The sequence below is a fragment of the Brachyhypopomus gauderio genome, chromosome 13, assembly GCF_052324685.1.
Source record: "Brachyhypopomus gauderio isolate BG-103 chromosome 13, BGAUD_0.2, whole genome shotgun sequence".
Taxonomy (NCBI): Eukaryota; Metazoa; Chordata; class Actinopteri; order Gymnotiformes; family Hypopomidae; genus Brachyhypopomus; species Brachyhypopomus gauderio.
Genome location: NC_135223.1, coordinates 21,800,442 through 21,828,356, shown reverse-complemented (window position 1 = coordinate 21,828,356; position 27,915 = coordinate 21,800,442). Strand labels below are relative to the sequence as shown.

The following is a 27,915-nucleotide window of genomic DNA, read 5'->3' as shown; positions in this document are numbered from 1 at the left end:
ATGGATGAGGCTGGCCTGATTTCTAGTTTCTGTTCAGTCGTTTCAGTGGCCACGTGCCTGAGAGATAGGAAACGTTTTAGAAGTCGAACTCTGGAACCGCAGTGAGTGTGAAGCCTCGTCTGCGTTGGCCAGACGCACGTTGCCACTCGTCTGCAGTGTAAAACGCCATAATGACGCCGCCTGCCGTGAGCCACTCTCAGCCCTCCACCTAGCCATTTCTACCCTCAGCTCCCGGTATTGTTTGTCTCGCTCCTCTCTCCTGTCTCTCCTCTCTGCCCTCTGCCCTCTCTTCTCTACGCCCCCCCCCCACTTCCCCCCTTCCTCTCATTCTTAATTGCCCTCTGCTTTCCCTCTCTCTCCACCCCCACTCCTCTTTCCTCTCTGTCCTCTCCGCCCTGTCTGTTGCCTCTGTAGCTCTACCTTCTGCTTCTCTGCCCATCCTCACCTCTCTGTCCTCTCCGCCCGGGCTCTGCCACACTTAATCTCATTCTTTATTTCAGCAGGTTTACATTGGGGGTTATTACAAAAAACACAAGGAAAAAAAAAAACAAAACAACCTTGGCATTACCAACGCCAGTAGATTGGGCCGTCAGTCAATGCGTAACTCGAATAAATATGTGAGTTCATACATAATACAGTGTACTGTGATGTACGGTATAACACCTGACGCAAAACACCCTGCCGGCCTGTTTCTCCTGCAGACTCTGAACTCCGTGACCCCTCACCTGGACGTTGAAGAGTGCAGTATCGCGCTGCTGCCGCGGAACCGCGAGCGGAACCGTAGCATGGACGTGCTGCCGCCCGACCGTGCCCTGGCCTTCCTCGTTACCACCGAGGGCGAGAGCAACAACTACATCAACGCTGCGCTGATGGACAGCTTCTACCGCCCAGCCGCGCTCATCGTGACCCCGCACCCTCTGCCGGGCACCACCGCCGACTTCTGGAGGCTGGTGTTCGACTACGGCTGCACCTCCGTCATCATGCTCAACCAGCTGAACCAGTCCAACTCGGCCTGGGTGGGTTCTGGTCCTCGTGGCCATACGAAACACCTTGGATCCATGGACCAACAAATTTGCGTGATGTTTCTAAGACTTTTTTTTTGTTTTTGCTGTGCTAAAATGCTCTGGGTTTTTTTTTTTTCCTCCAAAGATGGAGCTTGTCTTTGTGTCTTCCAGGTAGTCTCTGAAGACACTCTACTCCATTGTCTCCTTCCCATCACATCTTGCTGTGGGCTCACGCAAAGCCATTGGCTCACTGTCATTCTGTCTCCAGTTCTCTTCCTTTTATACTTGACTGGATTAGGACTCATTTCCTTTCTTTCTCACACATTCTCACAAGTAGTGTCTCTGTCTCACACTCTTTCTTGTCTGTCTCTTGTGTTCTGTCTTGTGTTCTTTTTGTCCTTCTTCACTCTTCTCCTCCCTTCATCTCTCTCTGCAGTCCATGTGTATTAATATTTATCTCCTAGCTTGCCTGTGTCGCAGTGTTAATGCTGCTTTGTCCCTGAAGACAGCAGTCATAGTATTATCTCTTCTCTTCCTGTCATACCATTAAGGCCTCTCTCTCTCTCTTTCTCTCACTCTCTCACTTAGTCTCTCGCTCTGTCTCTTTCCTCTCATTCTCTTTCACTATGTTTCTCATTCTATACTGTTAAGTGACTCTTATCAAATGCTTCTGGTATTTTAACACCGTCTCCTCTTCTGCCATTCAGATGGCCATTGAACTAATTATTGTCCTGCCACAGCTGTCCTCTCTGTGTCTTCCGTAGTTTTGCATCTTCTCTATTCTGCCTTAAGCCTGGAACGATGCTAAGTCTAGTGCATTCTGGCTGAGAGACACTTGACCTTCAATAAACAGTATGCCGGAAACAGAGTCCAGATGATTGTCAAGGCTTGAATACGTGTTTTATTCCCGTCCTCTAACCTCCTGTGATCTTTCTCTCTGCAGCCGTGTGTACAGTACTGGCCTGAGCCGGGCCTCCAGCAGTACGGCCCCATGCAGGTTGAATTTCTCTCCATGTCGGCGGACGAGGATATCATCACACGCCTGTTCCGGGTTAAAAATGTCACGAGAGTGAGTCACAACCTTCATGCATCCTTGCAAATATTACCATTATGTTGCACAGCAACTATCTGTGTACAGCAATGTCTGTGCCAATATATCCATTAGTATGGTATTTCTTCAGCATGCTTTTAAAAGGATTCAAGTGCCCATCCTGGGCCTGTGGTGGTCTAGAAGCTACTATTGTAGAGGACTAATGCACTGATGTAGAGGACCATGCCAACATGAAAAATTGATATGAGCTGTTACTATGGCATAGACATTCAAAATACAAATAAGTACCACATAAGTACCCCCCAAGCTGGTGGGTTAACATCCCGTGATACTTCTTAATGATACAACAGAAAATGGAATGAACGTTCAAAGATTCACCGGTCTTCTGATGTATTCTGTGTAAACTTCAACAGCAGTTCTGGTGCTGACTTGATGTTACATTAAAGGAGGAGAAAAGGTTATAAAAATGGTGTCAAATTAAACCCTTGTGATTCTTTTCAGAAACTTTTTGATCAATTTTGACACCAGAAATAGTTCAAGGTGTGAAACGAGGCTACAGCTAGGCTTTCTCTTTAAAGACCGTGATCAGTTGCACACTGCATGCCTTAAGTAGTGCAGTCTTTAAAACTTAAACTTAGGTTTAATATTGTTCAATGGCCTGGCAGTTGTGTTTCCTTTTCATTGCTGATATTTGCTGTTTGTCTCTGTTTGGTGTTTGGCTATAATAAACTGAGGAAAGGTTTCTTCTGATGTGGCAAGAGAGCCATTGTAGCAGATAGAAACCAGTCTCGTCCAGTCTAACTAACTCAGGCTTCTTCTACCAGGCCTGTAGCAGATTGTTACCATAGACAAAATGGTATAATCTAATTACGTAATCTAATGTTATGATCTAATTTAAATTACACTTGTGGCACAAGCAGTGAGTATTGTAAATCTGTGTTCAACAGAAATGTAAAATTCTTTTAACAAGCAGGCCACCAAAGTTCAAGCTTGTGATTTTTATATGGTGTGTTGTGGCTGTTTATCCCTTTTGCCTAATTTGTTCATAAAGCACACTTACCGTATTCTAGTAAAGCTTGTGACGTGCAGAATGTGTGCAATATGCTGGTTTGGCACCACGGGTAACAGAAATAGATTGAGGGTTATCACAGACAGAGCGGCTCTTTGATTGATTGTGTTTCTGAGTTGTTAGGGGGGCGTGCATACGGACCTATGAGACATCGTTCATTCAATGGTTGTTCATGTCTGTCAAATTCCTGCTGCCTACCTACAGGAGAAGCGGTAGCTCTGCAACCTTGTCCTACGATGGAGTATCTCGGGTTGCCTGTCACTCTCCCTCACACTAACGACCCAGCTCAGAAACAGACCATTGCTCATCCTCCATGTGCTTTACATGTAGTTCCACGTAGTTTAGTGATTATCATGTGTGCCATTGTGTATATTTATGGAATGAGCATGCTGCTCTGTAGTACCTGTTCCTGATTGGCTGAGCTGGTAAGCTCCTCCCATCATCCCAAAGCTGCTGAAGCTGCTCTTTGCTGGTCAGCGTGCCCGTGTTGCTGGGGTTTCTGCCCTGAGGGGTGACTCTGGGAGTGCCGCAGGGCTCCATATTAATTCAGCTTGTGTTTCGGGCCAGTGGAGTGAGAGTGTCCAGGCCTGTGTGTCTTTCTCCGTTTCTGTGCTTCCCCAGACTCATTCATCAGAACCCAGAACCCTGCTGAGTCTGCACTCCTGAGAGACATATCTTTGTGCTAGCAGTATACATACTCATAAACACGCTCCGATTCATGCTGCATGATGTATTGTGGCTCATTCCTCTCGTCCATGTTTAGCTCCAGGAGGGTCAGCTGGTGGTGTGCCAGTTCCAGTTCCTGCGCTGGTCGGCGTATCGCGACGTGCCGGACTCCAGGAAGGCCTTCCTCAACCTGCTGGCCCACGTCCAGAAGTGGCAGAGGGAGTGTGGTGAAGGTCGCACTGTGGTGCACTGTCTGTGAGTCCTGCACACGCCTGCTGCACATTCCATTATCAGCTCAAGGAACTGACGATCTGACAAACAGTGGTGGAAATGCACTACAGGCGTATACTACAGGCGTTTGTGCCTACAGGCATGTGCCGCCTCTCCAACTCCACCCGAGCACCACATCACTCAGAGCTGTCACGCGGTGTTATTCTGCGCTAGCTGGGGGAACGAGATTATGGAGATGAAATCAATTATGCTGTAATGCAGAATACAGTATCCCCTCTCAGCACTGCATCTGGAGCTGCCAAGACTCTGACTGCGATTGATTATCCCACTTTCACCTCATCTGGCTTCTGCCGCCATTCAGCGTTGCTCCAGTGGCCCACTGAACGCGGTTTACTGAACGCTGTTTGCTAAGGTTGTTTGAATACGAATGTGAAGTGCCAAATGAAAAGTTGATATGACTGGTCACAGACTTAAACCACAACTTAGTGGCTCTACTTAGTGTAGTGCACTTGTAGATTGAATCCCTGCATGTACGGCAGTGTGGTTCGCCTGAGTGATGGATGCCTCTCTTGCTTTTATACAGGAACGGCGGGGGCCGTAGTGGGACGTTCTCTGCGTGTACAATTCTGATGGAGATGATCCAGTACCAGAACATGGTGGACGTCTTCTATGCCGTCAAGACCCTGCGCAACTCCAAGCCCAACATGGTGGAGTCTCTGGTGGGTTTGTGTGTGCGGGGGCATGGGGAGTTGTGTGGTTGTGTTGCTATTGAGCTCACTGAGCAGGAAGCTGATTTGCTGACGTTTGGTCTGGTGTGTGTCTTCCCCAGGAGCAGTACCGCTTCTGTTATGACCTGGTGCTGGAGTTTCTGGAGTGCATGGAGGTCAGATAGCAACGCTGGCCGCATTGTGCAGACTAAGACACACAGCTTCTCCCGCTTTCTTTTTCTTTCCATCTCTGTTTCTCTCCTTCTTTCTATTTTCTTCTTTTTTTTCCTCTCAATCTCTCTCTTTTACCTAGGAGGGGAAGAATGGACAAAAAATGTGAGCAGAGACTTCCACCTTTCGTCCCGGAATGTCTGGATGTGGTCGTCCCTCTGTGTCCTAGTTGTTTGTGGTTTAGTGTTGTCTCTTTCAGTGCCTCGCCCCAACATTCTCCCCCTGGGCTGTGAGCAATCCTCCAGAAATAACCCAAAGCCTGCTCTGATGCTGAACGCCATGAGCGAGCGTGACTTCAATTCATTTCCAGAGACTCTGAGCTGTGTTCTGTGCTGTGCTGGGACTGCACAACACCTGGAAGTCTCTCTGACTGGACTGGGGAAATAAAAAGGATGTCACTTGGATGCACCTCCTTTATGCACAGTGCACTAGAGTCAGACATCTAAGCCTTGATCTGTCCTCAACCAAACACACACACACACACACACACACACATACACACATGCCTGCATACACTGAAAAAATTACATCAGCAGTCAGCGGCCCATCAACTGCCCTTTCAGACAATGATGCCTATTTAGTGCACCTATATGCCCAGCTATAGTTTTTCACACCTTTGGACACTGGTTTTCTAACTAGTCTTTGGACTGCAAAATATGATGTTGTTGTCTTGTGACCATGTGACCATGTGACTTGGGCTTAACATGCTTGGACCACTCTGACAATGCAGCGTATTGGTCTGTCGAGGCGGAGTCTGTTTCTTCCTAGAGATCACAGTGGTATGTGCACCGTCTCCCTGAGCAGAAGAGGAGCCGTCACAGAATCCAATGGCTCCACATTGGCTCAGCTTTTCCACAGTGGCACTGTTTTTCTCTTTCATTCCTCAATTGTATATACACTTAAGGTCTGCTGAACTTCTCTTTTAAGTCTCAAGTCTGAAGCGCTAATCCATCTTGTGCGCGCAGGAGTGCATTAGCAGGGTGCAGGTGCTCGACGTCCTTAAGCGGGAGGTGGATTACAGGCTGACCCCAGCACAGCGCTCTCTTTCAGTGGCTGCATGAGAGAGGTGCTAATGGAGTTTACAGAATCTTGTAACGAGAAAGGGGGAAATTGCACCCCATGCGAAAAGAGGCCGGCAATGGAATTGAACATGGGGAATATCCGCGACTGGTGGTTTTTCTTCAGATTTGCTTGTATTTGTCAAGTGGCTTCTGTTTAATACTTTGTTGACCTTTGATTAGAAGTGACTATGTAAGATGGACTATGTTAAAGATGCGTATGTCCCTTTAATTTGGAATTGCAGTCTCTGTGTCACAAAGTCTCTATTTCACTGTGGGAACAGTTTGACTGGTGCTCCTGTTTACACTCATTCACAAGACATACAGGAACACAAGCATGTCGACCAACCACACACCCACATGCCTGTCTATTTGTCGAAAGTGAAACCCTCATTTCCCCACTACATAGTTTCAATGACCATTTTGATCTGTAAGCGGACAGCATTATGCACATTTCCCAAAATAACGATCCAACTACAGAACTGATAAAAGTGTCATTTTAGAGATCCGTCACACTAACTGTCATGGAAAGCCACCCACACGCTTTTAATACAGCTGGTTTGCTGAATTTATTGCCGTGCATATGTCATCCCAGATGTCAGGCGTCTGAGCTGACACTGAGTGACAGTCTCGGCACAATTCAGCTCAATGACTTACAGAGTCAAGGGAGTCCGCTGAGTGGTCAGACAGATGGAAGAGTTTAAAATAGCGAGTGAGACTGGGACAAGACCTCACACTGAGCAGCGGTGTGGGACTGATTTCAATAAACACGTTCTTTTCAACCCTGGACTTTTGTCAGAAAGTGCCTGGACACTCACATTGGAAGTGAAGAGTATGTGAACATATAGATGTATATTTGTTATGTGAATAGTATGTGAATAAACCACTACATGTTTGGCCAGATTTAACAATTTAAAAAGAACAACAAAAAAAGTTGAATGTACTGTGCTGTATATGACTTTCAATTTGCCACTATGCCACCAGATTATATGCTACATCTTCGGTTAAGCTGTGGATGTGACCCAAGAGCCAATTCAAAGCCCATGTCTCCATGCCCACCAATGCTCCTCTCAACCCATGTCACTCCACAGTTGAAGTTCATTCTCACCTCACTCCTTCCAAAGACGTATACGCCATCTCTTCTGTACAGAATGTCATGTGGTTGCCTAGTGTATTTCAAGATTGCTCGAGCAGTGTGGAAGAACAGAGTACATTCTCCATCCTTTCTGATTGGCCTGCTCTGGAGGCCCCGCCTTTGGGCTGGCTGCTTTTCTTGTGTGTGTGTGTGTGTGTGTGTGTGTGTGTGTGTGTGTGTGTGTGTGTGTGTGTGTGTGTGTGTGTGTGTGTGTGTGTGTGTGTGTGTGTGTGCAAGGTAGTGAATGGACTGAAAATACTACTGTGTTTGGGCCATGTATTGGGCAGGATGCAGATATGTCACAGGGCTTTGAGGCATAGAGGTTTTTCTGTTGTTTTTGTTTGTCTTAAAAAGAAGATGAATAAAAAGGTTCTATGATTGGATCTATCCACTTTATTGGATGTTTCATTCAAACAGATGTGTGTGATTATACATCTTTATAGAGTCAGCATGTTTGTCCCAAATAATTATTTTTTAAACATGTTAATACACAGTGTTAATATCTTATAAAATGACTATTGACTATGACTGTACTATTCTGCCAATTTAATATTTTATTTTCATTATTTAAGGGCGTACTCACACTAGGCTCTGTGATCCGGGCCCGGGCAAAGCACGGTTCGTTTGGCTAGTGTGAGCGCTCCAACCGTGCCCGGGCCCGGATCAGTTAACCGTGATCGGGCCCGCTTGGTGCCTCGTCTGATTGGTTCATTTCGCTGGAACTCAAACATGACGTCAGTGATGCGACGCTCACGTTAAACAGTCATAGCGGCAAAGCGGTTAGCAGACAATCGTTGTGTTAAATGATCGATAAATCTGTGCTTGCACCGTGTTTCTGCACTCCCAAAACGACTCCAAAAATACAATAAAAAGAGAATCGTGAACTCCATAGTGTTGTGCGAGCGCGCTTTTTTCCAAATAAAGTCACGTTGTGGTGACGTAAGCGTGCTCGGGCCGGGTTGCTGAAGCCAGTGTGAGTGCAGGCTGGAGGGGGAGTGGGGAGGGGGGATAACCGGGCCCCAGCACGGAACCAGCAAACCGTGCCTAGTGTGAGTACGCCCTAATTTACATGCAAATTGAGAAAATTGGCATTAAGTGTATTTAATTTAGCTCTACAAGTAATGATTGCATCTTTGAAATAAAACAGAAAAATGTTATTGGCAAAATTCGTGACCTAGCACAAATTTTAAAGTAACTTATACCCATGAGAGTTTACAGGTATTCCTATTAATTTATGAAGGTTCACTGATATGAATTGTGAACTATTCAATATTGATTTGAATAGTGAGCTATTTACGCAATTAAATTAATCCTGTGAGCGACATATACAGAATAGTAAAACGTTAGAGCAATGACATTTACCCTTAACTGTAGTCATGCCTGGTACAGTAAGTGATTCAGAGGAGATACTGAAGTTTTTCATCTGTCAAATTTGAAAAAGCAAAAAACTGAATGGAAAAAAACTGTCAAAAAGAGCATCCAAATAAACTAAATAAGGCTAAAACCAAAATAAAAACATTTTTTTCATAAATGTAATTAAATCTTTGGATTTGAGTGGTTCTTCCAAATATTTCACCTCACAAACTGATTATCACGGATGATAATTACAACGAAAGCTAGCATGGGGTTCATATAGAGTAAATAGTAGAAACTGTGAGACTTATATTTATAGAATATTTAAGTATTTTTAAGTGTAAGATACACATTCATGTGAGCTATATTGTATAGTACCTAATCTCTCATACTGAGCCATATGCACACAACAGGGCATTCGCTTATGTGAGACACTGTCGACCTTTTGCTCAAATTATTTGATTCCGCATGGATGTTTTATTGAATACTTATGTAAAGAAAGAAGGAATAGTACATCCAAAGGTTTGTTGCTAACACGACATTATTTGTGAACAGGTCGATTTGTGTGTGTGTCTGTATGCCTGTATTGCCAGTGCATCTCAAGTGGCTACAGTAACCACATGGAACAATATAAGATGGCGAGCCAGCCAAGACATTTGTGAATCACAAAACTTTTGATAGCGCACTTACTACTAGGGTAGGGCAAAGTGTTTCACACATTCTGCTCCCTCTGCAGTAAGAGAACATTCACAAGAATGATTTGATCTGTGCTACTTGAGTGAGAGTGCTACTTGAGTGAGAAGTGTATACTACATTGTCATTTGTATTTTGCACAGTGGTAGACGAAGTACACAAACCACGTACTTGAGTAAAAGCACAGATACCCAAGCTAAAACATTACTCCATTACAGAATAATTTAGTTATTGCAGAATACTTTAGATAGACGTTTAACATATGCAAATGTGACGGGCATGGAGTGCGAAATAAAATGGAAGCGATCACGCCAAGTCTCAGGGAATAGGGATGGTTTAATGGAGAAAGTGCGCAAACCAAAAACCTGTGACTCGATCCAAATTAAGGATAATGACCAGCGGTCAACTGGTACAAAGACAAGACATATATAGACAAACATAAACGACCATCAGGTGAGACGGATCGCGAGCTCCGGCCACCTGAGGGACCAACACAACACAACAGGACAGCTGCCGCTGTAGATGGAGGCGACCAGTAGGGGGCCCGCCGTACCGTTACAGCAAAAGCACAAACTTTAAGACAAAATATCAACTAGCAGCTACCTGCTAACTGTTTTAACACCATGCTCTGCATGTAAAACCTACTAAATATATTTGGTTTCTAAAGTAAAGTGCTATGTTCAAATGCTATTATTTTACAATATCAATGCATTTAGCTGGAAGCTCCAAATACTATGAACTATGGTAAAACATATAACTAGTGCCGACTGCGTTGCTAAGGCAATTTTCGGTTGAGTACTAGCAATAGCCTACTTAGCTAGCTAGCTAACTAACCATGTGTACAATAATAATTTGTTTGATAGTTTGTTGCAAGATATTGTTAGATTTTTCATTAAGATAAATTACCAGTAGGCCTAAGAAATTATCTCACCTCTACATGCTTCCTTAAATTGGATGGGAAATTTTTGGAGGAAGAAATCGTATGATACTGAGGCAGGCAGAGAAGGCACTTGAAAACGAATGCGTCTTTTTTGCTTCGACAACTTAATTAAAGACCATGGATTGTGTGGCACGTTACAATCTGTTGATTCATCCATGCTAAGTAGATATATTTTCTTTCAAACTTGTATGCTGTTGCATTACTGTTCAACTGTACGCTGATTGGTGGGCTTGCATTACCGTTGAACTGTACGCTGATTGGTGCGCTTGCAGCGCCATTGAACCCAATGCTGATTGGTGCACGTGCTTTGTGCTTCTTTTGTTTTGACATTATTGTTGAACACAAGAAGCCTGAAGTAATGAAAGCTTTCGTATAATGTAGTGGAGTAAAAAGTAAGATATTTCAATTCCAAATGTAGTGGAGTAAAAGTAAAAGTTACAAAAAAGGGAACAAATTACATTTACTTCGTTACTGTCCACCGCTGATTTTGCACTCTATAAGGTTTGTATTTTTTTTTCATTTCACCGTCTTGTTTCAAGCAGTTAGACCACATCAGATTAATGATAGGTAAACCCAGCAGGACTTAGTAATATTAATGCCTATGATTACTTTAATACTAGAATAGAAAAAGCTTAGAAATAGAGACCGTAAATGTAATGATTTGCCGTTAACTGATACATAATTAATTTAATCAATAATAGATTAGTGTCACTGAATCTTCAGGAGTTAAAACCATAAAACTAGTTGAGGTAAACTATAACCAAATTAAGACATTTCTGTAGAGGACTGTAATGGTGACAAGGTGGACAGATTTAACTCTTTTATTCTTTTGTATTCATATTTCACTTACATTGAGAGTCCCGAGTATTATGTTATCCATCATTCCTACAAAAGAAAATGAGGAAAATAAGACATTTCATTGTTATAAAGCCTTAATTCTGGTCTGAAGGTCTCGTTATTACAGTATTACCACTCTCACGAATCTAGCTCTCTGGTCCAGTGGTCCTATCTAAGCACATTGCTCTTACAATAGGCTTATTTCCTAAAGAAATGCCACCCTGTGCTGTTCAAAGACCTTCTATGTCAGAACCAGCTCTGAAGGGCGTATATGATAAATGTCCTACAGGGAGTGTAATGGGAGAAGGGTGTATGAATATGGCCATGACCTAGAATAACACCTTCTGTGGCCATGTTCAGATCAGGAGAGCCTCTCAATTTCTCCCTCCCATAGCCTCCCTCCTGCCTCCCTCCTCTGACTGTCTCCTCTCCTGCTGTGGCTGTGGGCTGCAGTGCACTGCAGGCCTCTCTCTGCCTGGGCTTACAGTAGCCAGTCAACATTGTGTGTGTGAATAATTCAGTAGGCCTGCAAAGTGATCCAGTGCTTAAGCAGAAAGGCTTGCCAGATTAATTAGAGGACAAGACCTCCCTCTGTCCGCCTCCACTAACTGATCCTGAGCACAAATTTCTCCCGTTTTTCTTATGTTCATTTCCAATAAAGCACTTAGGGATGTTATTTGCCCAACAAGCATGAGATGGAGCCTTTGATCTAGCTCAATGGATCTGAATATCTTTTTCAAAGCCTTGAAGTGGCAAAGCCAATATAAGTCCTGTGTCATTTGAGTTTGTTTATCCACATGCGAACCGATCTGGGATATAGTTGCACTGTGATATATGTGAGACTGCCAACAAGAAATGAACAGGAAGAGAATACTGATTTAGTAGTCTGCCTGCTGCAACGTTTCCTTTGTTGATCACATCCAGTTTCTTTTATTTATTTGGATTTAATGATTATAAAATCGGTGTTCTACATAAAACCAAGAATGTGCTTTGGAGTCCAAGCAGTCCTTGCAAAGAATTTCTCTGTCTAACCAGTGTGTGACAGCAAACCTTTCCTGTCATTGATTTTCCCGGCAGGATTGTGACACACAAGATCAACTGGCAGGCTCCTAATATGCTCGCTTTCTTCTCTTTTCCTCCAGACACCCCACTAATCAGCATTTCCAGATACTAATCTGTCCTGTCCTTGAAGAGGTCACAGCCATTGGGCCCCGTCTTTTATCTCGTCTCTATCCTGCTGTTACTCTTAAATCCGCTGCTCACCAGCAGACTCGTAACTGTACTGCACTGTGAAGTATGCAACACAATGTACCGTGAAACACAAGCCCATGGTACACGTGCATGCAACATGTGTATGCCCACATGTGTAAACAAATGGCTTGAGCAGAGCTTGAGGTGTTCAGTGGTTATCTGTACCCACTGGTGTGTGGAGCAGGTGGGAGGATTTATGCAGTTCGGTGCACATTAAAGTGGGCGCAGGAGGCCCCAGCCAGATGGTCATGTATCGGATGTTCTTGTGCAGGTTGATGGTTCCCACAGCAGGCCAAAAGTATCTCTTATCAGAGTGCGTGTGTGGGCTGTGGAACAGGTTGAATGGCCACCATCCCGGCCTGGACGAAGCCAGTGTGTAGATAGTGCCAGGGTGCAGATAGTGCCATGCAGTAAACGCATGGATGGGCCCCAACCTTCCCCTTTTTGATCAGTTTTTCCTCCCAACCTGTTATGGCTCAGCTGGGTTAGCTTCAGGTTGGTGCCATCTGTTTTTGCTTGCCTTATCTGGTTCATGTATGCTTGGCTCTTTATCATCTCAGGATTTCACTGCTTGGGTATAAAGCTGCTGGTTTCCTAGGAAAAAGAGCATTGGGCAATTAGGCCTTCCTGGCAAAAGTTGCATACAAGTGTGTTCCACGCTGATCTGGAGGAAGCACAAATAATGAAAAGTTAATGTTTGATCCTGAGTTCTGGTACTGTGGAGATGTGTTAATACACTAACCAGAGAAAATAATTAATGTAGTTTTTGGCACAACTCTTATTTGTTTTCATATTGCCCTTTGTCATATTTCATTTAAGGTGTAAAGTTGAGTTATAAGCTTATAAGTAATTATTATTAATAGTTTTAGGTTTAAAGAGCTTACACGTTTTAAAGAATTCACACATTCAGATGTAGACCAGTATCTACAATATGTGTATTTCTGTGTGCAATTCTGCAGAGACAGACCTGCAACTTGACAAGGTCTTGATAATCCACGATCATCATTTCGTTAACCAATAAAATACTTGATTCTTTCAGATATTGTTTGGTTGGAGTCATTCACGCAATTGCTTTTAAGTAATGAAGCTAGTTTTGAATTGCATGATTGTGTTCTGTATATGCACCTACTTTCAGGAGATTACTCACTTTTAGGAGACCATTTTCACTGTTTTTGTTCACATAATTTGATGTGATTGACTGCCCTCTGAGGTCTGCGTCAGAATTGGCATAGAATTTGGCCAACCAGTGCACTTAGAGTACTAACACACTTCATTATTGTAAGTATGGCTGACAGTCCAAGTAAACATGAATTCATGTGCTCAGCATACAATAATCTGGAGATTAGATCCAGAAATAGTAAAAGCTTTAACTGTAAAATATGCCAGTACATGTAAATATCATATGAATATAAATATCTCAGTTACATAACAAAGCAAATGCTGCCTGGAAACATTTGTGACAGTTTTGTGTAGGGCAAAGTAAACTGGAGACTAGAAACCAACCATCTGTATCAACTTCCCACCCTGAATTTACTCTTAAGAACATGATATCATTAAAGTAAGTTTCTTTAATAAACAAATATCGCAATGCATTTTTCTTTCTTTCGACCAATAGACCAATATCTCTCATGTCTAAATATTTACATTTTACAAACATTACAGTTTACATTTATTATATCTATAGTCTTTATCTCCTATACCTATAATCTCATAGGCTATGCTTTCTATATCTATAGTCTATATTTCCTATAATTATACCTAAAGTCAGTATCTCTTATAGTGTAATGTAACACAGGAGTTAATGAGGAAACGACCCGGTAATTCGTTACAACAGAAGGGGGTGATAACGAATGAGTAGGAGGGGCCAACGGAAAAGAGCGTGAAAGTAACAAAAACACAGGCGTGTGTGATGGAGACATGATTGACATGCGGGCGGGGCTGAATCTCACACATAGCCATATATATAATCTATATCTCTTGTATTTCCTGTATCTGTACATTTCATATATCTTTGGCCTACATCTCTTGTTTCTATAACCGCTTATAATTTGGCTTGATTTTATGGTGTAATTGACCTGGTGAATGGTGGTTCTAACCGGATGTCGGAACCTTCTACACTGGTCCTTCCTCCCTTCCCAGCGTACACACACCATTAATTGATCGAGATCCCAGATAAGCACTTTGCTGGTGCTCCATGTTTTTTCTGGGAACTAGAGATGATGAAAGGTAATAAAATTAGCCTGGACAGGCGAGTTGCTGGAATCATGGGAAAAGGTCATGATTGTTGATTTTACCGCTGTTCATGCTCACAGATCTCATGGGGTTGGTCATACACTGCTGTGTCAATCAAAAGTTTGTTATGAGAGCTAATTAGGAAAGTTTGGAGTGTGAGCAGTGGAATAATCCCCCCCCCCATTCGTGACCTTTTCCTGTTGGTATGCCAACCAGTACCATTCAGGAACTAAGATCAGTAAACAGTTCAAGATTATCAAAGGTAGAACTGGTGGAATGGGTAATGTTTTGTTGTTGTTGTTGTGTGTGTGTCTGTGTGTGTGTGTGTGTGTGTGTGTGTGTGTGTGTGTGTGTGTGTGTGTGTGTGTGTGCGCGCGCGTGTGCATGTAAGTAGAATATCACAATAAAATAACTACATGTTTTTTATGGTTAAGTATTTAAGGGCTTGTTCATTTACCATCTCAGAGCATTTCAGTGGATTAATTACACTAATTAATCCACTTACTAAATCCACTTATTTAATAACATCATACAGCTTAGAAGGAAGAGAAAACACTACATGTCAAATAAAAAATAAAATAAAATAAAAAAAGCTGTGCTCATCTATGCTGAGCTTGTGGCCCCTCTCTAAAACAAAGCTGTCAGAAACATTGTGATCCCTCTTTAAAACAAAACTGTCAGAAACATTGTGGCCCCTCTCTGAAACAAAACTGCACAGCTCTATCAGCATATTTCTGTTCCAATAGTAAAATCAACCAGAATAATACTAGAATTCTAATCAGCACAGCATTTATATGAACAAGGAAGCAAACAACCAAGGTCTATCACAATCACCTATCACTTATCACTGCAATTTTCCATTTTTTCTGTCACAAAACCCAAAAATTGGAATGTATGTAAATTCAATTATCTAACAACCACCAGAAATATAGCAACTGGTCCAATTAGACTAGTGGAGTGTCTGGATATCTTTTCCCTGGTTTAATTTAACTTATAACTTCCACGGTGCACCTAATGATCTAAGTCATCATGTTTGACACCTAGAAACATACTTAAAGAAAGGCTACCCATCTTTCATTTAAAAACCTTACATAATTCCCACAGTTCATGTGGCGGCAGTAAAAGAGCGTGTCATTAGTCTCCTGCTGCTTGGGCTATGTGGACCAGACCTGCTCTGCTTCGTACCTGCTTTGATGATCTTGAGCCTCCAGGAAACCTCACCTCATGTTCTGGACTCCTGTAACAAACAGTGCATAGTTTTTAATCAATACAATAGTTATATTTTCTTCATAGCCCCCCGAATTCCACCCCCCCCCATCACAAGTCCTTACGCTAATGTTAGATCTCATTCCGTTTCGACAAAGTTGGCCGTGATATGAGGAACATCTCGGTTTCTGGTGCACCTGGTGCTTGGTAGGTCCTTTAGAAAACTATTTAGTGGAGAAGGATTAAAAAGGGGATAAATAGAAGAAAAAATCCCATTACGTTTTATAATCTGTGAGGAAAATGCAATTATCTAAGGCCACTCTGCCTTCTTAGAAACAATTCAGCCATTGAGAATCTAATAGTGTAGCACATTAAGTTCTCCTTCAAACTTTTACAGCTTCACAGCAGTCCCTTTAATTTAGCACTTGGTTTTCCATGGAAGTTCATGCACAGAAACATATTTCTAACCTTTCTGTTAAAAATACATATTGAACATAATCATGAAGTCAATAAACCAATCATCATGTTTTATTGTGATTTCAAGAATAGGACTGTTACTTGGTGTAATAAAAGCATTTGTAGCAGTTAGTTTATTAAAATATCACTTGTTTTTAAATGTTCATACATTTATGTCATTATCTACTAGAACACTCAGTGAAAAGCGCACAATAACCAAGTGTTATCTCAGTGCTGGGAGTGCCGTGGCCTTTACAGACATGATACAGTCCCTCCCTCCCCTTTCAGAAAATGGGAATGAGCTAGTTGAAACTTTCGCACACAGAGTTAGGAACTGTATTGATGCTGTGGCACCAAAGGTAACTAAAATAATCTCTGGTAAAATTAAGATGCCCTGGAGAAACACTCCATCTATTGTAAAATTTAGGCAAGATTGTAGGCAGGCTGAGAGACGTTGGCGAAAGTCAAAATTGCAAGTACATTTTGATATTTATAAAACAACATTGCAGAATTACAACAGTGAAGTGAAATCAGCAAGGAAAAACTTTTTCTCTACCTTAATCAATTCATCCAATAATAACTCAGCTGTCTTGTTCAGAAGCATAGATCAGCTAGTAAACCCCACCTCCTGTGGCTTCCCTGAGACTGTTTCAGTTGAAAAATGTGAGGAGTTTGCTATATTTTTTAGAGACAAGATTACTAGTATAAGGCAGAACATAGCAACAAGCACTAATAGACCATCAACCCTTACATCAGTTACTCAGCCTAACTTTAATATGTCTTATTTCCAAGAAGTTGACATGGTAACACTACTTGATGTGATCTCATCACTAAAATCCTCTACTTGTGAACTGGACCCTTTACCAACATGCTTTTTCAAGCAGGTTCTGAGCTCATTAGCAAATGAAGTTCTAACGATTGTTAATCAGTCTCTGCAATTGGGTGAATTCCCTAAAATTCTTAAAACTGCAATGGTTAAACCACTATTAAAGAACAGAAATCTTGATCCCACAATTCTTAATAATTATCGACCTATATCTAACCTTTCCTTTCTTAGCAAAATAATTGAAAAAGTAGCGTCAATCCAGTTGAATGACTATGTCAAAGTAAATCAAATAAATGACACTTTTCAATCTGGTTTCAGAGCTCTCCACAGCACTGAAACAGCCCTAGTTAAGGTAGTAAATGACTTAAGATTGAATAAGGATGCAGGCAAACTCTCAGTCCTTTTTCTGCTAGATTTAAGCGCCGCTTTTGACACCGTTGATCATGAAATACTTCTTGATCGACTACAGAGCTGGGTAGGCCTTAGTGGCTTAGTCTTAGACTGGTTTAGATCGTACCTAACTGGGCGTGATTACTATGTAGCATTAGGTACCTCTTCTTCCACACGTCAAAAAATAACTTGTGGCGTCCCCCAAGGATCAATTCTTGGGCCGTTACTATTCAACCTATATATGCTTCCGTTACCACACATCATTAATAAACATGGTATTAGTTATCATCAATATGCAGATGACACTCAACTTTATATTTCGCTAGAACCTAAAGCCCTAAAATCAATTTGCTCACTGTTTGACTGCATAGATGATATACAGACATGGATGTCTGACAATTTTCTGCAGTTAAATAAACAGAAGACAGAGGTTCTTGTTCTTGGCAGTGATTCACAAAGGAATGATGTCCAGACTTATTTAAATCAAATGAATCTGAATGCCAGACAATGTGTTAAGAACCTGGGCGTCACCTTTGATAATGAGCTCAACTTCAAATCACACATCATGACTATATGCAAGTCAGCTTACTTTCATCTTCGAAACATCGCTAAAGTCCGAGATATGCTCTCTCCTGCTGACAGTGAAAAACTTGTCCATGCATTTATCACATCAAGGCTAGATTATTGTAACGCTGTTCTATCTGCTCTTCCAAAGAGCTCTATTTCGCACCTACAGCGAGTTCAGAACGCGGCTGCAAGGGTTCTGACCCGCAGGAGAAAGAGAGATCATATTACACCTGCACTCCACTCACTGCACTGGTTACCTGTCAGCTTTAGAATAGATTTTAAGGTTCTAGTCATGGTTTTAAAATGTCTTCATGGTCTTGCCCCTCTTTACCTGAGTGAAATGATGGTTAGATATGTTCCAGTCAGGTCTCTCAGGTCTTCAAATAGTAATCTACTGGTGATTCCTAAAAGCCGATTAAAGATTGGTGAGGGTGCTTTTAGCCACTATGGCCCAAAGCTCTGGAATTCTCTTCCTGAAGAGCTCAGAGGCATTTAATCCCTGCATAGTTTTAAGAGCAGTCTCAAAACATTTGTTTAGATCCGCTTTTAGTTAAGAAACTCTATCTTAATAGTTTTATCTTATTTACTTTACTTTTTATTATCTTATTTACTTTACTTTTTTACTTTTTATGTTATTTTAATGTTTTTATCTTTGATTTCTTTTAACATTTTCTTTTTGTCTTTTTGTCTTATCTCCTTTTAATGTTTCTTTTTATTTATACTGTAAAGCACTTTGAGTTACATGTATGTATGAAAGGTGCTATACAAATAAAGATTATTATTATTATTATTATTATTATTAATTGTACACAGAGGTGGGCATTCTAGGTTCAGAAAGTAAATGTCCTTCCCAGGATTTAATTCAAGCTTGCTGGATTTTCTAATTAGTGGCAGGTAAAATTTGTGGAATCAACACAATCCAGGAAGTCCTGGTGAGGACTTTTACTTTCTGAACCTGGAATGCCCACCTCTGATTGTACTTATTGATGAGATAAGAAATGAGAGTAACCAATTATACGAATCTTTTCATAATATGTGGTGCAGATAGATTGGCAGGTGTATGGTAGTGCTTACCTGGTCTGCTTTTTTACACCCAGGACCAGAGTTCCTGTCTCTCCTGCCATGTTTAATGATGTTCTACTCCCCTTGGCTGTCAGAGTGACTGACTGCTGGCAAATTGTCTTGCACCTAGGGGGGTATGTGTCTCAAGTCAGGCTCCGGTTTGAGCATCCTATAATGACCTCCAAGGTCATGGTTTATTTGTAATTAGCAACCAAAACACTGTTCCCCACATCTGATTTCACATTGGCTTACGAACCTCACCTGAACCGTCAGAAGGACAATGTGAGACCATGTGTGTGTGTGTGTGCATGTGTGTACGTGCACATGTGTGTGTGTGTGTGCGTGCATGTGTGTGTGTGTGTGTGTGTGAATATATGAAAGAGTCAGATTAACCAGGCTCTATAAGCTGTACCCTCCTTGAAGTGAACTCTTTAATATTTGATTCCATGGCTAATCTGCTGTTTGTATGAGAGAGGGGCAGCTTTGTAACATGCCTTCAGAGACTCTTGTTGGTATGCAGGAGGCTTAATTGGGGCATAACTTTTTCTTCTCAGCTGCCACATTTCTCTTGTTCTGCTTTTCCTTTGTTTACATTTATCCTGTTATTAGGCAAAGAAGCCATTTTAAGGATGTATTGCTATTTTAAGTCATCACTTTCCTGACATCTAACAAGCATGCTAATTCAGTGCTAAGGCTGCTGAATGTACACTCTGCCAAACATCGTATCTAGCCTAAATATAGAACTCCCTTACGAAGGATAACGAGCTAACCCTCCATAAGCCTTTTGCCTTTCTTTAGATGAAAGACAAAGACTAGACAAACAGGTACCACATCTGCTCAGGTCGCCGGGCTTTCAAGCAGTGTGTAAAATGTTTGCAGAAGAAAATAAAAGCCATCAAAGTATTGTAGCCTCATTCTTCTGTCTTCACTCCACCATTTGGAGAGCGTTTTTTTTCCTCTCAGTCATTAGGAGCTACAAAAGGGTGGCTTACTCATGCATATCCAGGCTAAAGAAGATCAGAGAGTGGCGTGGAGAGCCACAACACACACCAAAGGGAGGCAAACAAACGAGGAATGGAGGATCTGCTGCTCGGAGTCAATTAAGCAGTCCGTTATGTGGAACTGCGAATGTTGCAAAAGCATGCCATGAAATCCACGTGACAGTTTAGCAGCCATCTGTGTCCCTGGGCCATAACCATATCTCATTTCATAGAAACTTACATTGAAAAGCCTGATTATTACTTTAAGGCTACCACTTGCCAGTAATTGTTTTAGAAAATGAGACAATGTCTGCTGGCATAATGGTGAGAAACTTACTCATTTTGAGTTTGTACTATACTTTTTTTCAGTGCGTCTGAAATATCATCGCTGCCGTTTAGGGACATTACTGATACAATCATGCAGGGAATGATTAAACCGACGCCTTGCATTTCATGTCTGGATGATAGTGTGAGGAGGGAGTCATGGGAGTAACCCCATCCAAGTAATTTCACAGCAGTTCCTGTGTTTGGTCCAGCCTGGTACATGTCTGCATGACTGAGACAGTGTGTGGCTGTTGTAGGCCTGGTGTTGAGGCAGATGTAGCTACATGAGAAGCCAGTGGCACTTCTAAACCATTTGAACTCTGTGGGGCTGGCTGAAGTCAGTGGCTCCATTAATTGTGTGCCTTTATTTTGAAATTCCTGGCTGTGTCTGACTTCATGCCCCATCCTTGTACTCTGCCCCCTCAGGTGTGTCTGGTTTTGGTTCTTTGTTTGCCAGTGTATTTAAGTCCTGTGTTTGGTCTTCTTTGTTGGTTATTGTAAGCACTATGAGTTCTTATCTTGCTGGTGTATGTCTCTAAAGCTTGCTAGCCTTTATGTCTGCCCTGTCCAGTGTATTAGTGTTTTCCATTGGTGTATTTGGTTGATGTTCGGTTTCTCTTGGTTCTGTGTTAGTGTGCTGTGTGTAGCTTGGTTTGTTTTGTTGATTCTGTTAATCAATCTCATTACCATCCACACTTGCGTCCAGCCTCCAACTACCCAGCGTTACAACTAGCCCATACCGCTGCCCCTACCTAATCCAGTTAATGTCCAGTTACAGGTCTGTAACAGCCTGTTGAATATGTTGTCATGGGATTTGTTACAATGTTCAGTGACTTTTTATATAGTCATGAATTTGGACAGTTTTTGTTAAATTTATTACATACTTAAATGTTTATATATATTTAATCTAAAACAAAGACAATTTTCAAGAAAGTGTCACCAATATGATAAATTTCCAATTGCATTACATGGTATTACAAGTGATTAACCTGAAAATGTAATTAATTCCCAATACTGTAATAAGGATGGATATCTTTTTAATGAGAATAGATGAGTATCCACCCACACCTCCCTTCTCTGCCATCTCCTCTCACTCTATTCTACATGTGTTGTGGGTAATTACAGGCTCCGTGTCCCTCTGTCATTGCACTGACAGCTCTTCACTTTCATCACAACACGACAGAATCCTAAGACGTCACACACAGCAAAGGCTAAAACAATGAGAACGTAGACATAGCAGTAGACCAGAGCAAGATTCATCTGCTAGTAAAAATAGCAGCACCCATTGAGCAGACACTTCAGACAAGACTTGCTTTTAGTTTTGGCTTGTTTATTAGGCCAACATTTTCTGCCCATCTCTCAGCCCTTGGGGCACACTGGAGCCCAAGAGGCTTGGTAGTGGTTTGGAGTTGTGGCTGGGTAAGATTGGCCTTCCTTTAGGTGCTTCCTGAGTTACTCACAGGGAGCGGAAAAGCAATTCCACACTCACGCCATGCTATATCCGTCTCTGTCGGTTCCGCTGCTGGGCACACTCCAATCAGGCTGGCCCGGCTGTTTCTCCAGCCTCTGATGGCCTGCCTTGCAGGCGAAACAAGTCACCATTAAAATGCTGTCTGTCATTGCACTGATCCCGCCTCTCTCTGTCACCAAAACGTGGGGACTTCCTTTCCACAGTGACGGGACATTGATGCATATTTGCACGTTTGCTGTGGTTTGTTCGTATGCCTTATGGATTTTTTTTTTTAGCTTGTTAAAAGCTTTCAGTAGCTTTCACTACTTGATGTTGTTGCAAATGTTAAACGTATGTCTTTTGAGTCAGAGATCCAATCAGTTGTCAGCCACTTAGTCAAGGACTCCAAATGTGTTTACAGACATGTTTGCCTGTAACAATTTCTGGGACAGAGATTCTTTAATCAATCTGCAATTGCAAAGTATTTTATTGTAAAAAGGAAAAATTGATAAAAAATGCTTTTGCAAGATGTTCATACATGTACAGCACTTGCTGAAATGTAAGAAACTTCAAAATTAATGTCATTAGGTTGTAATCAATGAAAAGCAAAGAGAAATTAATTTAGTTTAAGGTTTAGAACAGATTATTTAGTAGCTATCTCTACAATACTCTTGTATTTTATGTAAAACTGTATCTTGGTGTTGTATATAAACTAGGGGACTACGTATTCCTTATATCCTGCCTGTGCATCATGGATTTTAAAACACAGGCTCAGACACTAATTGAACACTTAAAGCAACTTCTGTAGCTTTTAGAAATTTCCATTTCCAACACTGAAAGGCCAGTTTCCGCTAAGTCCTTCTTCACATTATAGAAGTCCAAAAATGGATAGCAATAAGAACAAATGAGAACTGAAGTTTAAAAAAAAGTGTTTGTCATAAGTGTAAGTATAGCTGTTTTGCACTAGGCTAAGTCATGTATATAATTAGAATACTCAGCTAGTGTGTCTGCCCATGCTGATATCACATATAGCAGAACACAATTTTGCAGAGCATAAAGGAAACTCTCGAGATGTGTTTGTGTGCATGTCGTATATCTGAAGAAAAAAAAACAAAACTGTGACAGAATGGGCTTGACACAACTTCCCAGGCCTATTATTACATAATTGATCAGCTCAAATTGACACGTTCCAGTTGTTGTTCAAGAGGTCTTGGAATGCTGCTAATTTTAACATTTCCACGACATCAGATGATTTTAGACAGAAGTGGGAACAGCCACCTCATTCTCTTACTGAAACCAATGTCAGAGGTTTCGGAGATCATCCACCCATCTGAAATCCTATACTTAAAGAAGTGACTATAATGAACCCTCTCCTATCATCACGCTGTTTATAGGCACAGACCAAAGTAATATCACATCACTGAGAATTAGACCTTGCTGTTCCAAAGTTGGTGCTGATTGTATGGCTGATATTGTTGTGGGCTCATGTTCATCCATTGGGTTGCAGTTTCTTTCTGAAAATAGTAGCAGGCTCTGAAAACAGCAAGAGCCTGATATACACATTGGCACTAAATTCTAAACCAAATTTATAAAGCCAGTGGCTTAACACCCATGAGGTCCCTATATTGTCACTGATAGTGCTGAATTGTATGGGGAGAATACGTTTCTAGGTCATTCCTTTTGAGGAGTGGACAGTATAGCTCTTGACTGTGAGAAGAGGTGTGTGAACACTGAAACTGTAAGAGTGGCTTTTACAATTCTGTAAACTCATACTGCCTCTATATTACAAGTCACATGCCAAGGTGATGTAATACAATTGTAAGTGTTATTTTTACTTATCATTATCAGTAAAAAAAAAAAAAATTTAAATGTAAATATTTGTCAATTGTGATTTTTTCACCGCAATCGAAATTTGTCCTCCACTTTTTACCCATCTGTGCAGTTAGAGCACACACACACTAGTGATTATTAGGGGGCTGTGGTGCACACGTGCCCTGAGCGGTGGGCAACCCTAGCCCGGCGCCCAGGGAGCAGTTGGGGTTAGGTGCCTTGCTCAAGGGCACCTCAGTCACGACCTCAGGCCTAAGAATCGAACCCACGACCCTCCGGTCACAAGACCAGTTCCCTACCACCAGACCATGACTGCCATAAGTAAGATGCACATATGCTGTTTTATTGGGTTTGTATTTTAAAATAATAACAATAACAACAAAAATAATACTAATAATGATATTATTAATAATGATTTTAATAATAATGGTCATTGTCATTGTAATGATTTTGAAAGATGACTACTACTATTGAATAGCATGGTCATTTTCATTAGATATCAAAATGAATACTGTTTTAAGGCAAACTTTAAATAATACATGGAAAAGTTATGGAGAAAAGAATAATTACATTTGCTACCACACTGTTTCATGAGTAGAGAACAAACCATCAGGGATTGTGAGTGAAGATGACATATAAAAGTTGAAATTTTGTAGATGTATCTATTCTGTTCATTTCATGTTCATTAGGTAGGGCCCATTTTAATCTGTGCTTATCCAAAAAAGTAAAAAAAAAATGTTTTGTAACAAAAACATGAGTCTGAAATTAATTTTAAAAAGTCTTTCAAGTCAAGACTTTCCAAGGTCTTCCACAACCATTGACTTTACAATTACCAGATAGATGAGTGAAGGTTCAATCTTATCCCACATTTCTAAAGGGATGTATGTATGTGAGAGTGTGGGTGTACCCACAAACTAAATAGTCTGTAATCTTCTCGAGTCTGTGTCAATAGACATTTACCGGCAATTATTCTGTTTTCCTATCATTGGTATTTTTTCCAGGACTATTCCTGTTTGGTTTGAATACTTGGTTTTTATTCCAGCAAGTGCTGACAGCAAAACTAGTATTCATTAAAGCTGTGGAAATCTGAACATTATTCTTTAAAACTCACACTGAAGCCTTTATTGGGAGGGACATACTTCTGATGAAATATGTATAGTATAAAATGGATGGCTCAGATTTGACCAGCCTAGAACAGTTTTTGACACATGGTACATTGGATATGGGCTGACATCCACATTTTCACCATGACATGGCTTTCTGTCACTTCCCACATAAATGTCGCACACAGGGAGTCCTGTTCCTGGGAATGGGGAAATTAAATCCCACCCTGAAGCTGTCGATAAATCTTAACCTTGCAGTGACACTGGTCAATGTTTCTGGCACGGCATTAGAGCTGAATCAGGAGCTGGTAAAGAAAATTCTTTATTCTTCCATTCTGGTATCAGGTCAGATAATGCAGCCTTATTTCACTGTGTTTGTCAGTCACTGGGCAAAAGAGAGAGTGTTGAATCATTTAGTATATTTCCATTTCTCAGGGGGACTCTTGTAATAGCTAATAACCACCATGTCATCAAATCATACATATGGCGTGTATGATAGCCTGCTTATGATTTGGCAGACGTCGTCAAGCGCGGCCTAGACTAAAGCCATAATTTACAATGATTGCCATATGGCCTAGCAGAATTTAACACAAATAACAGCAATTCCATTATTGTACAAAAGAATGGAGACATTTTCTGGCTCATAACCCCCCTAAAGGGCTCTCAAAGGTCTATGGCTGATGCAATGGCCAATAAAGTGGCTCGCTTGACAGAGTACAAACATAAGTGGAAGGATGGAGAGAAACCGTGGAGCACGAGGAGAGAGTTGGAGAGGAGCACTTGTGAGCTGAACTCTGTGTGAGTGATTGAGTCTACCAGTGTAAATGATGTGAACGGCCTGATCTCCAGCACAAGACAAGAGGCCTCCTCTTCTCACCCAGACTGCTGATGCAAAGTGCTCAATGACTCTTGTGTGCAGTGGGTACTCAGCATAACAATGACGAGCAAGAATGGGAAAATATAACAGCATATCCTGTAGAAAAGACTTTGCCGCTTCATTTATATATTTACACTGAAAAGCTGCTGAAGGAAACATTCTAGCTTGGACATCTGAGGTGTTAAAACTAAAGTAGTAATAAAGCTAATGTGGTGGTGACCGTAATATATTTACTGTATACCCTCTAGCCCAGACCTGTGACCAAGGCCACTATAAAAATCAGAAACACATCTGTAGTAAAGATAAACTGACTTGGGGCTTTCTGGACCACTCACCATTTATTTCTGAAGAAACACTGTGTTCACTTGGGTCAACAGCCATAATCCCTGTAAAGACTGCAAGATTAGATATATGTGTAAGTTTTTTAAATGGTTTCGTTCCTGTTTAATATTCTGCCTTGACAGCAAATCATACCTTTAGACTCTTTTAATTGAGAAATATGCATGAGAACGAGATGCATTTTTGATAGCATTTGTGTCCACTCAATGTTATGATGCAAATACATTTGAAGGCTGATAATTGGTATTAATATCACTAAATATTAATTATATTCATTTGTAATATAATTATATAAGTTTACTAGTATTGTTGTTTTTGGTATATTGTATGCCCATGTTATTATAGCCATTGTTCAATAATTGGAAATTATTGAATCTAAGTTCATGCATTTATTAGGAAATGATTTCCAGTATCCTCACATTTAATTTGAATGTTCCAACACTGTTTTGACTTAAACATTTGATTGCAGCTGCACTGATGTTTTTAGGAGTACTCATTACTTATGTATAAAGCAAAATACTTCAAAAAATGTTTTCTTTATGAAGGGAAATAAGCATGCTAAAATATACAATTTTGTTCTTAACATTTGACTCACTAATCTTCTTAATCTTCTACTAATACCCCTTCATTATTATTGCATACAGTCAAAAACATAAAGGGATATCACTCTCATATGTCAGAATTAGTCATGCTGGATTTATTTTATTTTTTGCCTATGCATTTCCTAATGCTGCGCTAACTTAGTGTTTTCCTGTGTAACACCAGTCAGTAATGTCTGCACAGAGGATTTTAGTTAAACAGTGCAAACAGCCACATCAGGAAGACAGGCACCATTTTTGAAATCATGCTCTCTTTTTTGCTTGCAGAAGAATTAAATGTCTGATGCTCAAGAGAACTGCACAGTACATGTTTCAGAATGATATGCATGTCTTGGATATGCAAGGTCTTTTTGAATAATTAGTTCTTAATGATCAACACATTTAACATATGCAGGTGATCTGGTTGTATTTGAGTTCGTCACACTGAAATATTTGCATGCTAAATAGTCCTGGAAGCTAATTGAAGTCTTTTAATAACTGAATAAATGGATAGTCACATTTAAAATTTAATTAAAGTGCCACTCATCAATCGCAGACTTTAAAACATACTTTCGGTGCTCTGATGTGGGAGAACTGTTATTACTTTGTCAAGTCTCTGCATACCGCTAATCCTACTGTAAAACACTGACATATTAGGAAATAATTGACTATTCCTACCTAGAGAGTGACACACAGAACTAAGGGTGGGAGACACATAGGTGTGAAACACAGTTGCACATTGTCATATAGTGAGAGATTATTTTTCATGGTACAAGTGGTGGAGCACAATTTACAATTCATTAAAATATGTAGAGCAGTTTTGATGTCACAGCTAAAGAATATATGTGCCCGATAAAGTGGTCACTCATAGAACAGTGCCATTCACTAGCCTTATTTCCTCTGTGTTCCCACAGAATTTTAATCGTGAAATTCTAAAATATTAGAATTAAAAATATTTCATATTAATGGACATATTAATAGACTAATTGTCACGGTGAGGCGGCCCCCTACCGGCCGCCTCTGTCCACAGCGGCTGTTGTTGTTGTTGTTTGGTGACGTCATGTGCGTCCTTCAGGTGGGCGGAGCCCGTGATCTGTCTCACCTGAGGGTCGTTTGTTTGCCTATATATGTCTTGTCTTTGTACCAGTTGACCGCTGGTCATTATATCCTTAATTTGGAGATAGTGCACGGGTTTTAGGTTTGCACACTTTCTATTAAACCATCATTTTTCCCTGAGACTTGGCGTGATCGCTTCCTTTTCGTTGCTCATCCCCGCCCGTCACAGAATGACCAGCCACCTTTCGGATGCCGCCGAGTCTCTTTTTCTTTCTCCTTCGTTCGTGGTCATGTCTCGTGGTAAGTGTTTGTCTGCGTGGTGTTTTGTGAAGAGTTCCGCCTGTGGCTGCGGCTGTGGTCCCGTGCCATGGGGTGTGGCACGGAGGGCGTCTCTCCCGAGGGAGGCCCTGAAT

At 41.2% G+C, this 27,915-nt stretch overlaps 1 protein-coding gene across 10 annotated transcripts in view; it reads left to right on the top strand.

Moving 5' to 3' along the window:
* Nucleotides 1-7,535, top strand: part of ptprub (protein tyrosine phosphatase receptor type Ub) — a 154,097-nt gene extending 146,562 nt beyond the window's left edge. For 7 of the 10 annotated variants that reach the window (XM_076971749.1, XM_076971741.1, XM_076971744.1 and 4 more), the window contains 6 exons: nt 702-1,016; nt 1,948-2,073; nt 3,888-4,045; nt 4,605-4,740; nt 4,851-4,904; nt 5,042-7,535. In XM_076971749.1, the coding sequence (XP_076827864.1) occupies nt 702-1,016; nt 1,948-2,073; nt 3,888-4,045; nt 4,605-4,740; nt 4,851-4,904; nt 5,042-5,068 (816 nt within the window). In that variant the 3' untranslated portion in view covers nt 5,069-7,535. Of the gene's footprint in view, nt 1-701; nt 1,017-1,947; nt 2,074-3,887; nt 4,046-4,604; nt 4,741-4,850 lie in introns of all 10 variants that reach the window. The other 3 variants (XM_076971748.1, XM_076971746.1, XM_076971747.1) reach the window with 1 other exon arrangement.
* The last annotated feature ends 20,380 nt before the right edge of the window (nt 7,536-27,915 follow it).